At 37.5% G+C, this 11,101-nt stretch overlaps 3 protein-coding genes across 7 annotated transcripts; 1 reads left to right on the plus strand and 2 right to left on the minus strand.

Moving 5' to 3' along the window:
* LOC104740318 (putative cyclin-B3-1) lies at positions 18-5,394 on the minus strand. 5 transcript variants are annotated; one of them, XM_010460872.2, is made up of 23 exons: positions 5,271-5,394; positions 4,868-4,907; positions 4,727-4,787; positions 4,617-4,649; positions 4,471-4,525; positions 4,324-4,372; positions 4,170-4,245; positions 3,966-4,001; positions 3,733-3,787; positions 3,494-3,548; positions 3,341-3,398; positions 3,092-3,146; positions 2,878-2,923; positions 2,701-2,768; positions 2,224-2,496; positions 2,022-2,144; positions 1,809-1,898; positions 1,535-1,696; positions 1,381-1,440; positions 729-827; positions 456-634; positions 200-378; positions 18-107 (listed from the first exon to the last, which is right to left on the minus strand). In XM_010460872.2, exons 1-22 carry the CDS (start codon positions 5,283-5,285, stop codon positions 243-245), a joined length of 1,824 nt encoding a protein of 607 aa, XP_010459174.1. In that variant the 5' UTR covers positions 5,286-5,394; the 3' UTR covers positions 18-107; positions 200-242. The 5 variants fall into 5 exon arrangements, with proteins under 5 accessions (XP_010459174.1, XP_010459175.1, XP_010459172.1 ...); XM_010460873.2 differs by having other exon boundaries at positions 2,224-2,490; positions 4,324-4,375; XM_010460870.2 differs by having other exon boundaries at positions 4,324-4,375.
* LOC104740320 (2-dehydro-3-deoxyphosphooctonate aldolase 2-like) lies at positions 5,638-8,600 on the minus strand. Its single transcript, XM_010460876.2, has 15 exons — positions 8,551-8,600; positions 8,374-8,446; positions 8,188-8,285; positions 7,857-7,953; positions 7,491-7,556; positions 7,344-7,403; positions 7,193-7,267; positions 7,018-7,102; positions 6,854-6,912; positions 6,693-6,737; positions 6,490-6,588; positions 6,344-6,391; positions 6,224-6,271; positions 6,040-6,142; positions 5,638-5,930 (listed from the first exon to the last, which is right to left on the minus strand). The coding sequence occupies exons 2-14, from the start codon at positions 8,410-8,412 to the stop codon at positions 6,086-6,088; spliced, it is 876 nt and encodes a 291-aa protein (XP_010459178.1). The 5' UTR covers positions 8,413-8,446; positions 8,551-8,600; the 3' UTR covers positions 5,638-5,930; positions 6,040-6,085.
* LOC104775408 (inosine-5'-monophosphate dehydrogenase 2) lies at positions 8,785-10,931 on the plus strand. The gene is made up of 5 exons (XM_010460878.2): positions 8,785-9,298; positions 9,426-10,021; positions 10,108-10,287; positions 10,390-10,647; positions 10,746-10,931. The coding sequence occupies exons 1-5, from the start codon at positions 8,887-8,889 to the stop codon at positions 10,815-10,817; spliced, it is 1,518 nt and encodes a 505-aa protein (XP_010459180.1). The 5' UTR covers positions 8,785-8,886; the 3' UTR covers positions 10,818-10,931.

The following is an 11,101-nucleotide window of genomic DNA, read 5'->3' on the forward strand; positions in this document are numbered from 1 at the left end:
GCACACAGAAAAAACAACACACCTAATCAAGACACCTATTTAACAATCACCATTAGCCTTGAGTTTTCTTAATATTCGGCTAGAGTCCATGTTGATGTTGTATCTCCCTGCAATTTCCGAGTAAGAATGAACAAAATCAGTTCAACCGAGAAAGCAAAATAGAAAACAAGTTTCAGCTACATGAACATATGTAATATACCTTTAGACTGGTGAGGCATGCCGTGACTTTTGTAGAATTCTACTTAAAGAGGGAGCTTATCCAAGGGTTTCAAGACTGCAACGTTACTGTGACCTGGATTCATGTACTTCTCATAAGTGACCCTCAGTTTTCCTGTTTTAGCAGCTTTGTGAAACCTCAAGATCATGTCAGAAGAATCCCTGTGATAAGAAAATTGTGTAAGACTAGGAAAACAATGTAATTAGTCTAAGGAGTTATTAAAAAGATGTTTACTTACTTCATCTGAGAGACATTGTAGTGGGTATGCTTGTTTAGGAGCGGGGTCCAAACTGGAGTCATATGCGAAGTGCATCGGGCAACATAAATGGCTGATGCACATAGCAATGACGGCTTATACTTCAAAGCTTCGTATTCAACCAAGCACAGCTCGATAAGGTAGAAGGCAAGTTGTTCAAGCTGATAAAGAAAAATAATACCATTCAATGTCCACCTAATCAGACAGATTAATTTCATAGCTTCTATAGCATTCAAATAGAAGTTTTGTGTGTACCTTCTTATTTGATTGAGCAGCTTTTAGGAACCTCAACATGAAAACGTAAGGGGTGGGTGCATTCAAACGGAACTTTAACTGTTTAAGCATAATTCTCTCCTGAAAAGAAAACGACCAAAGANAAGAATCCCTGTGATAAAAGAATTGTGTAAGATTAGGAAAACAATGTAATTAGTCTAAGGAGTTATTAAAAAGATGTTTACTTACTTCATCTGAGAGACATTGTAGTGGGTATGTTTGTTTAGGAGCGGGGTCCAAACTGGAGTCAGATGCAAAGTGCATCGGGCAACATAAATGGCTGATGCACATAGCAATGACGGCTTATACTTCAAAGGTTCGTATTCAACCAAGCACAGCTCGATAAGGTAGAAGGCAAGTTGTTCAAGCTGATAAAGAAAAATAATACCATTCAATGTCCACCTAATCAGACAGATTAATTTCATAGCTTCTATAGCATTTAAATAGAAGTTTTGTGTGTACCTTCTTATTTGATTGAGCAGCTTTTAGGAACCTCAACATGAAAACGTAGGGGGTGGGTGCATTCAAACGGAACTTTAACTGTTTAAGCATAATCCTCTCCTGAAAAGAAAACGACCAAAGATTGTTAAAATGAATATAGAGAAGTTGATTTTAAACAGAGTTCACTAATTACCATTCCCAAGATTTGTTGTCTGGTGTATGATTCTGCTGAGATGCTAATCAAGTCTTTGATCTGCACATGGACATGGGCCGGTTACAAAATTATAAGTTTGAAACCATAGGAGATTAAGAAGAGGTTTTAGCTTTCAGGATAAAATGTCACATACCCTGGGATGCCAATAGTCCTCGTATTTAGACGCCAATAAGAGTGCAGTAAGACCAATCAATTGCATCTCGTTCTTCCGTATAGGAACTTGGGAAAGGTAACGGTCTAATAAGTTCATTGTGAGGTAGAGTGTCTCATGCATTAGATCAAATTTGAAATGAACCTGCAAAACAAATAGGCAGTACTGAGATTTAAAGGATTCTACATGGAGAAGAAAAACTTTAAGTAGGGACAATATCTAGTTGAAATGGAAACGGAAAAATCCATGAACTCACTTCGATAAGCCAATTGATCAAAATTCCACGTGTAACTGGACTAACTTCTGCATGAGCTGACAAGTAGTATCCCAAAGCTGGACTTAATGCCTGAAACAACATTTCACGTTAAGCACTTCGAAAGCTAAAATTCAAATTCAAAATTATAAGGAAAAATGAAAAAGCGAATATAAGGAAAGCGAAATTGTGTATGTGGAGTAAGAAGTGAATTACCTCTGCAATCCAATAGAACTGATATATGTCATCCACGTATTCCGCAACTTCCAGCTGATTGGATTCATCATCAATGTTGGGAAGCTTTTCTGGCAGTGCAGTATCACCATTTTTCTCATCAAACTGCAAAAAAAGTTACCAAATTAGTAATAATGGAGACAAAAAAAGTCACAATGAACCAACATCTAGTGGAATTATGAACCTTTGATCCTGTCACTAGTAGAGATGTGAAAGACTTTCTACGTTTTGATTTTGGCTTTGCTTTAACATCCAACACTTTTGTTGTTGGGTCTTTGTTTTCACTAGAAGAACTCTGTCCCTGAGTATCTTCTTTGAGACATTCTGTTTCAACCTTTTTCGGAAGTGACAGTGTTGGGACAACTTCATCAGAAGAAGGAACTGAAGAAATTCTACCAACTGGGGGCTTCTTAAGAGAACTACGGTTTTGTAGCGACGTCTTTACTGTTTTCTGGATCTTGAGTAAGAGAGAAAGTTGTCACATATATACTAAACAAAAAAACCTCAATATGACTGTAACTATTGCCAGATAAATGATCAGAAGCAAGAGAATAAAAGTGAAAGAAGACTGATTTAGTAGTTCAATGATGATGGCCAAGGCCCAAATTATTTGAGAGATACCCCTTGTATACAAAGATAAGAAAGAGAACGCGGTATATACCTTGATAGATTTCCTTACGAGATGGACACTGCTCAGCTGTGAGACGCCTTTGTTACTGGCTTTACTAGCTGTAACAATGCAACCTCACTAATATCAGATACTGAGCCAATCGAGTTACAACTTTAACATATACATTTTCATCACACATAAGAAGTTTAGAAGAGGAATCCATGATACCTGGACCCTGACCCAATTGTTTCGAATTCAAGCTTGAGACATTGTACTGCGCCAAGAAAATAAGAATAAATCAGAATCAAAGACAGCAAGTAGAGACATGTACAATTACTTAAAATATCCTAAATAATTAGCCTCACGAGTTGTTGTACAACCAGCTAACTATAAGAAAAATATATGTCAAGTAGATTGACTTTTGACTTAAGAACGAGCTAACCTTTTTCATGCTCTTCTCTACGAGGCTTGTTCTCTTTAAAGTTGGTAAGGATTTTCTGCAAGAAGAAATCAGTCAAGGAAGTTAACCAGTGAAATATGTAGAATCATTCTCAGCAGATATTAAGGAAAAGGTCCGAATGAACAACAGGTCACTTGATGAGAGCTTCGACAACTTGATAGGTAATGTAGGGAATAAACAAGATATCTAGTCTAGAAGGGGATATTCTATTAGGCATGAGATCAAATGTACCTTGTTCCACCAGCCGTTGATCCAAGGCTCAGGGTTTTGCTTTTGATGAATTTCTGACCTAAAATATGAATTATATCATCGGAAGTTTAGATAAATGGTACAGATCAACTAAAGCCATAAACATGAAAACAATCATAACATTTAGGAACTCACCTATCTTAATAGGGTTATTGTTTCCAAGTTCGGTTGTTCTTTTACTCTCAGGCTCCTATATCAGGGGAAAAAAAAATAAGATAAGGTTTTACAGAATATTGATGGAAATAGCGATCAAGATGCTTTAAGACACAACGTTTGTGATAACTGCTGCAGGTCATATGCAAGTCATATGCATCTAGTGATAGTACTTTGCAAGTATACAACATAAATATACTTTGCCAATACGGTTGCTATACCTTGGTAGACTTTTTCACTGAAAGATCATTAACTCTGGTTGAAACAACTGAAATCCTACACATAGAAAGGTCAATTTGCGCAGCTCATCAACTCATTGTCAAAGATCATATAGTTCATACATGAAACTCTGCAGATTCGTTCTGTAAAAGCTCATTGACTGAGATTACTAATCCTAAGTAGTGATGTAACGCTATTGTAGGTATGCTAGCAAAAGCTAGCTATTACTTCATACCTTTGCAAATTTCCACATTTGACACCCTTCCATTTCCTGCATTATTGCATGTTAAATGGAATAGTCTTAAAGCAGAACACAAATCAGTACAATAAAAACTAACTACACAAAATCAGTTTGAATAAGAAATGAAAACCATGGGAAATTTATCAATGTTTTCCATAAGAGATCACAAAAAGAAACCCTTAGAGTTAAGAAAATTACATGGTACTACTGCCAGAATTCCCGCCAAGGTTACTTAAATCAGCCAACGCTTTTCTTCTGACTTTAGTATATTCCTCTGAAAAGGAGACAAAAATTTGAGTTAACTTTTACATCCCAAAATTGTAAAGGAAAATACTCTCTGCGATAACCTTACCAGAATTTTCATTATTGCTTTTGCCCTTGTCTACGATTCTCGAAATGCCCTTCTTTTCAATCAAAACAAAAAAATGCACATACATGTGAATTAACTGCATAAACATCCCACACTTGGAGGAACTCAGAGAGAGGGAAAGGGATAAACCTTCATATTGTTTACGTTAGAAGCTGCTACACCGCTAATTGTAATAGACTTTCTCCTAAACAATGTAAAAGCACAAGATTAATAATTTCTTGAGATTCGTAAACTAAAGTCTACTTCTTAATGGTCAAGCCATATTCATCACAAACCTCAAAGGAATACGAGTCTTCTGTGAAATCCCTCTGCAGCAATAGCAAAAATTAATTCAGATGAACAAATAACAATAGTACTGGAAGATGAATGCAAGAGATACACTTACACTGTACCGGCTGGATCAGTTTTCTGATTATCGGAGAAGATTTTGAAACTCCTAGTGCTCACTGTTTCAGATTTAAACATTTAGAACTGAATTATTTTGTTTAAGAATGAAAAAGATTCACCAAGTAACAGTTTCCCTTACCTCGATTTCCAAGTATATCATCTCTACTAAGCCTTGGTGCCTGCAATAGTAAGTGAAATAAGAAATCTCAGGCTTTGTAAGTTTTCGATTTGTAATACTATGTACACCAGATAACCAAATCTGAGATGAAAATCACATGAAACTAATCTTGTAACTTCCCCATACCGTCTACCAAACTGATAAAAGAAGCAGAAGAACAAGCCAAATCTCTTCTGTATACGAGAAATTAAAGATTCGATAAAACCTAATCGCGCTTTGGAATTTACGACAAAACAGCTCAATGGTAATCGAATGAAAACAGGAACAGGCCCTCGAATCTCGATCTCAAAACTCATCTGCGATGAACGTGTAATAACCCTAACTCAGTTTTCAAATTCAAAATCTTGGGGAAGTTAGGGTTTACCTTCGCGAACGCCATTCTCCTTAAATCTCCAGATCTTCTGCTTTCTTCTTCCCCCAGAAACTCTCTCAATCGCAAGAGAGTTCTACCGTTGCAAATTGCAAATTTCCGGAATCAGCGACGCCGCTTCTCTGATATTTGAAATTGAGCTTATGAAATTTACGATTTAGCCCTCTTCAGTTTATACTTATTCACTGTTTTGTTTGGGCTAAACTTGTTTAACCCGTGCCCACTTGAATCCAATTTTTATGCCCATCAATCTATTTGCATAAATAAAAAGACTTGCTATATTTCCATTTTGTTTGTCGAGGTTTTATCGATTGTGCAAGTGCAACAAAGAAAGAAACCATGCATTACATACAAAGTTCAAAAGAAAAAGCTTATGTTATGTGTATAAATATAAAATAATGTATAGAAAACGTAACTTCTGTATACTTTAGTATTAGTAAATTAATAAGTTAACTTCCAATTGTTGTTTTTTTTTTTTTAGCTTTAAGACATTTGATATTTGGCAACATCAGCTACTTTGAAAATACAATAGTCGCTGTTGCCTGTGGGGAGATGTATTTTGCCGACTGCCGACAAACAAATATAATGCGTATTGCTCCGACAAGATTGAAATATTTATTAAGGTGTAGTTGCACCCAAAATGAAGTCAGAGACCTACAAAGTTCAGAAAAAAAAAAAGAAGAAAAATCCGAGTCAAGTAAAGTACCTGTCATAATATCTGCAAATGATGAGAAGAAAAAGAAGAGAGTTCATCATTTTTTACCTTGATTTTTTTCGGTTACTTGCCTGGATAATACACCCCATTGATTCTAATCACGATAAGGCGTGAGGTCCATTTGGAACTGTTGTTTCCCTTTTGAGACACTCTGCAAAGATGTCATAACTGCCAAAGGTTACAACAAATTGATAAACACACAGTAAATCTATGGATGATGTAAATGGCGTACCGCGATTGCAATGAGCTCTTCTAGCAGTTCTTCTAGATGACGCAGAGGCTAAAACGGGAAGCAAAAAAAAGATGATCAAGAATGCGAATAGATATGGTTTGAAAAAAAAGTATAACTCACCCATTGTGTTGGACCATCAACTGGTGCACTTAAAGGATCATCATGCACCTAATTCACCAGAATAGTAGCCAAGTTTCATAACAAAATTGGAACAAAGATATAAAGGTGACACAAGATACAACCAACTTGCAAAGACAATTCGATACCTCCATGAAAATTCCATCGACACCAACAGCTACAGCGGTTCTTGCTATGCATGGTATTAATTCGCGAAGGCCTCCACTAGCAACACCCCCACCATCTAACTATATAAACAAGGTATATTTGAGCTTAGACCATTTCTGATTTATCTTTGAAATTCTAAGCACTTCCCAATTACTAAGAGCATTGTTGGCTCTAATTTTCATACCTTCTTGCCTGCTGGTTGTTGTAATGAATGAGTTATATCAGCAACCTGAAGCCAACAATTATAAACTGTATTATAAGAATGGCAAACATCACAATATAACGTCAATACTAAGATATAAACTCCCGGTACAAGAAAAAGAACGAGAAGCAAGATTAACTTACAACGGGACAATCAGCTTCCCTCATCCATTCCAAATTTCGTGGATCAACTATTAAATCATCTGAGGAACAAAATCCAATGTAAAAAGGAGGTACTCAGTGTCTTTTCATAAAAGCGGCAAATATTAATCTTTCAATTCTATTAAAACAGAGAACAGTTAACTTACTGTATCCAAACATGGTTCCTCTTTCACAAACCATCACATTTGGATTCCCTGCGAGTCTAACCTTCTCGGCCGAGTTTCTCATGACCTTAAATTGGATTACATGAATTCAGTCACTACAATATACCAGGAAACAAAAGTTTGACCAGATCAAAACACGACGGAAAAGATAACTCACAGAGTGACCACAAAATTGTCCCTTCTTTATATTGATAATTTTCCCAGTTTGGGCTGCCGCGACCAGAAGATCTGTCTGGAGATATTGTTAATAGTTAGATGAAAAATTGAAAGCTAAAATGAACTGAAGAAAACATATGTTAGAAACCTGCCTGGCGACATAAGAATGCGGGTATCTGAATTATATCTGCAACCTTGCCCACCGCTTCACACTAATTAATAGAAAATAAACTAAGCATCAGAAAGGAACAAAGATTTTTCGAATTTTGATTCTCTGACGTGACTAAAACTCAATATACCTGGCTCGATTCATGAACGTCAGTAACAATTGGTAGATCATATGCTACTTTCACCTTCTCAAGAATCTGTTAAGAGAACCAGAAAAGTTACTACCTTACATTACTATACTTGTGCAGAAATTACAGACTAATAATGAAGACACATCGTGACTAGTTTTTGTTAGTGTGATTGGTTGCATTATAGCTCCTAGCCAGGAGCTACTACTAATTGCTGGTGTCAGCTCACAGTGAAAGATTTTAAAAGACCTAATAAATTTAAGATACTTTTAGCATTGATACACTTGAATGATTTCAAATGCGCAATGTTAACAGCACCGGACAGAGGATCATCCATACTTGCAACTCAAATAAGAGGGAATGAATTACCTTCAGACCCTCAGCCATGCCAGGACCTCGGAATGACTTTGATGAAGTTCTGTTAGCTTTATCAAAACTTGACTTAAAAACCAGAGGCAACCCAAGCCTACAGCGTTCACAAACAACAACAACATGCATAAGTAATCACACACTACTCAATAACCTAAAAATGCTCATGTGATGAGAGGATCAAGGTCTCAACTATGACCCAATCCCTATATGTGGATCAACATTTGAACATACTTCCCCCCTAAATCAATTGTTTTATTAGTTCCTCACACAGGATCTCTGGAGAAAAAAACGAGAAAATAGCTTCAGTAGTGATGGTGGTTACACATACTTTGTGGCAATATCTTTAATGCTTTTAGCCATTCGAAGAACATGTTCTTCAGATTCTATCACATTTGGACCAGCCAACAAGAAGAACGGCTTAGCAACCTACAAAGAGTCAAAATATGAATCCACCAGCAAACAAAAAGTAAGAAAAATAAATAACACTCGGGATTGTGAATATATAACACTCAACCTTGAGCTGATTGTACAACAGTGACGATGAATCCGCCATATTTTTTTTTTTTTTATCGTAGAGAAACAAAAACCTAAATTTTTCAAAGAAAAATCCAAATTCAGAACCTAAAATTCACGAAGAACTTAAAACAATATTTCCACATTGATCTACAAAAGAAGAGTTTAGGAACCTGACCTTTTTGATCTCGAAGCTGTAGTGAGACTGAGATGCCAAATTAGAAAATTGGTCGATAACGTAATGTTCGGATACACAAACAGTACAATCCCTGGCGTGGATAGATCATTGATTCGATTCGGTTTACAAAACCAAATTTGATTTGATTTGATTCGGTTTAATATCTTCGATTCCGGTTTTATCTATTTCACCCACTTCTATTTTCATTTTTGTCGTTTTTCGCTCCTAAAACCTTCCTTCACCAACCTCATCACTAAACCCTAGCTCACCACCCTCACTGTTCATTTCCCCTCTAATCTCTCAACGCAAGCGACGCCATTATTAGGGATTCGAAAGATGTCAGGAGGAGGAGGATTCGAAGATGGATTCTCAGCTGAGAGGCTATTCTCACAGGGATACTCATACACCTACGACGATGTGATTTTCCTACCTCACTACATCGACTTCTCCACGGACGCCGTCTCTCTATCCACGCGCCTCAGCAAGCGCGTCCCACTCTCGATCCCATGCGTCGCTTCCCCGATGGACACTGTTTCTGAATCCCACATGGCTGCTGCTATGGCTGCTCTTGGTGGAATCGGAATCGTTCACTATAACTGCGACATCGACTCTCAAGCTTCCGTCATCCGTCACGCCAAGTCGCTCCAGGTTCCGATTGCGTCCGATGCTGTTTTCAAATGCCCAGAGCATCAGATTGGTTCTGTTGATGATTTTGGCCCTTCTTCCTTCGTCTTTGTCTCCCAGGCAGGTATAAAGTTAACTACTTTATTCGTCTCTTCCAATTTCAATATAGTGGTCAATAAGTAGATTACTGAATACTATTGTGAAATAGTTTTCACTAAACGACATTTTTGTTGTTGTTTGATTTGATTCAGGAACATTGACACCGAAATTGTTGGGTTATGTCTCGAAATCTGAGTGGTCGAGTTTGAAAGATGACCAGAAGGAGATGAAGATATATGACTATATGCGGAGTTGTGAGAGTAATGATTACAGTGTGCCGTGGGATATTGATCTTGATAAGATCGAGGCAGTTTTGGAAGATAAGCAGAAAGGATTTGTGGTTCTTGAGAAGGAAGGTGAGACAGTGAACGTAGTGACAAAAGACGATGTGGAGAGGGTTAAAGGATATCCCAAGTTAGGGTCAGGAACTGTTGGTGCAGACAATAAATGGATGGTTGGTGCAGCTATAGGGACAAGGGATTCAGACAAGGAGAGGCTAGAGCACTTGGTGAAAGCTGGAGCTAACGTTGTGGTGTTGGATAGTTCGCAAGGGAACTCTATTTACCAGATTGAAATGATTAAGTATGTGAAGAATATGTATCCAGAGTTGGATGTGATTGGTGGGAATGTGGTGACTATGTATCAGGCTGAGAACTTGATTAAAGCAGGAGTTGATGGGTTGAGAGTTGGTATGGGTTCTGGATCTATATGCACAACACAAGAGGTTTGTGCCGTTGGACGTGGACAGGTAAATGGATAAGCTTTTCATATTTGAAATAGAGTGCTAAGTTGATTCTATGAATTACACCTTATAAAGTTGGGTTCTTTATTTAGGCTACTGCTGTGTACAAAGTCTCTACAGTTGCTGCTCAGCACGGTGTACCTGTCATTGCAGATGGTGGTATCTCAAACTCAGGTCACATTGTGAAGGCTCTAGTTCTTGGAGCATCAACTGTGATGATGGGAAGCTTCTTAGCTGGAAGCACCGAGGCTCCTGGAGCTTATGAATATCGGGTAATTGAACACAACTTCCTACTTTGAATAATGATTTAAACCAACTACCATGTTCCTCAATGATTTTGCTTTGGTTGGTCTGTTTTTGTGTTAATTATATAGAACGGTAGGAGAGTGAAGAAATACAGAGGTATGGGTTCATTAGAAGCGATGACCAAAGGAAGCGACCAGAGATACTTGGGAGATACCACGAAACTCAAGATCGCACAAGGAGTAGTTGGAGCAGTTGCAGATAAAGGCTCGGTATTGAAGTTTATACCTTACACAATGCATGCCGTGAAGCAAGGTTTCCAAGATCTTGGTGCTTCCTCTTTGCAGTCTGCGCACGAGCTATTGAGAGATAATGTCCTTAGACTCGAGGTATGTCGTTAATTCTACTCCTTGGAAAACTATCTTAATCTGCTATTTACGCTGTTTTGATGTGTATTTACTTTTTATGGTTTTGATGTTGTTAATAGGCTCGTACTGGTGCAGCACAGATAGAAGGTGGAATTCATGGACTGGTTTCTTATGAAAAGAAATCGTTTTAACTTTCCCTACTTTACTTTCCTCAACAATAAGGACTCGGCTCAGTTGATATTCGTGTAATCTTGTTATAGTTGAATCGTGTTTCGTAATGCTATTTCATATCCCCAGATCAACCATATGGGATTGTGGAACTTCAACAAATAAGACTTCTGGTGGACGAAGTAAAATTTGTATTATGGCCGTTTTATTTCATCAATATATGGTGGTCCAGTTGAATTATGGCTTAATGGACTTGAGTACAAATTTTTTTTGGGCAAATGTCATGAAAACCACTTTCTCCTAAAGT

The sequence above is a fragment of the Camelina sativa genome, chromosome 14 (assembly GCF_000633955.1).
Source record: "Camelina sativa cultivar DH55 chromosome 14, Cs, whole genome shotgun sequence".
Taxonomy (NCBI): domain Eukaryota; kingdom Viridiplantae; phylum Streptophyta; class Magnoliopsida; order Brassicales; family Brassicaceae; genus Camelina; species Camelina sativa.

Excerpts from the sequence above, each read along its gene's own strand:
- LOC104740320 (XM_010460876.2), bottom strand. The coding sequence starts at position 8,412 with ATGGCGGATTCATCGTCACTGTTGTACAATCAGCTCAAG. Across the intron at positions 8,286-8,373 it reads TGTTGTACAATCAGCTCAAG|GTTGCTAAGCCGTTCTTCTT; the intron begins GTTGAGTGTTAT and ends GACTCTTTGTAG. Across the intron at positions 7,404-7,490 it reads ACGTTCATGAATCGAGCCAG|TGTGAAGCGGTGGGCAAGGT; the intron begins GTATATTGAGTT and ends TCTATTAATTAG.
- LOC104740318 (XM_010460870.2), bottom strand. Across the intron at positions 4,002-4,169 it reads AATTCTGGCAGTAGTACCAT|GAAATGGAAGGGTGTCAAAT; the intron begins GTAATTTTCTTA and ends GCAATAATGCAG. Across the intron at positions 2,145-2,223 it reads TACTAGTGACAGGATCAAAG|TTTGATGAGAAAAATGGTGA; the intron begins GTTCATAATTCC and ends CTTTTTTTGCAG.
- LOC104775408 (XM_010460878.2), top strand. The coding sequence starts at position 8,887 with ATGTCAGGAGGAGGAGGATTCGAAGATGGATTCTCAGCTGAGAGGCTA. Across the intron at positions 10,288-10,389 it reads CTGGAGCTTATGAATATCGG|AACGGTAGGAGAGTGAAGAA; the intron begins GTAATTGAACAC and ends TTAATTATATAG. Across the intron at positions 10,648-10,745 it reads ATAATGTCCTTAGACTCGAG|GCTCGTACTGGTGCAGCACA; the intron begins GTATGTCGTTAA and ends TGTTGTTAATAG.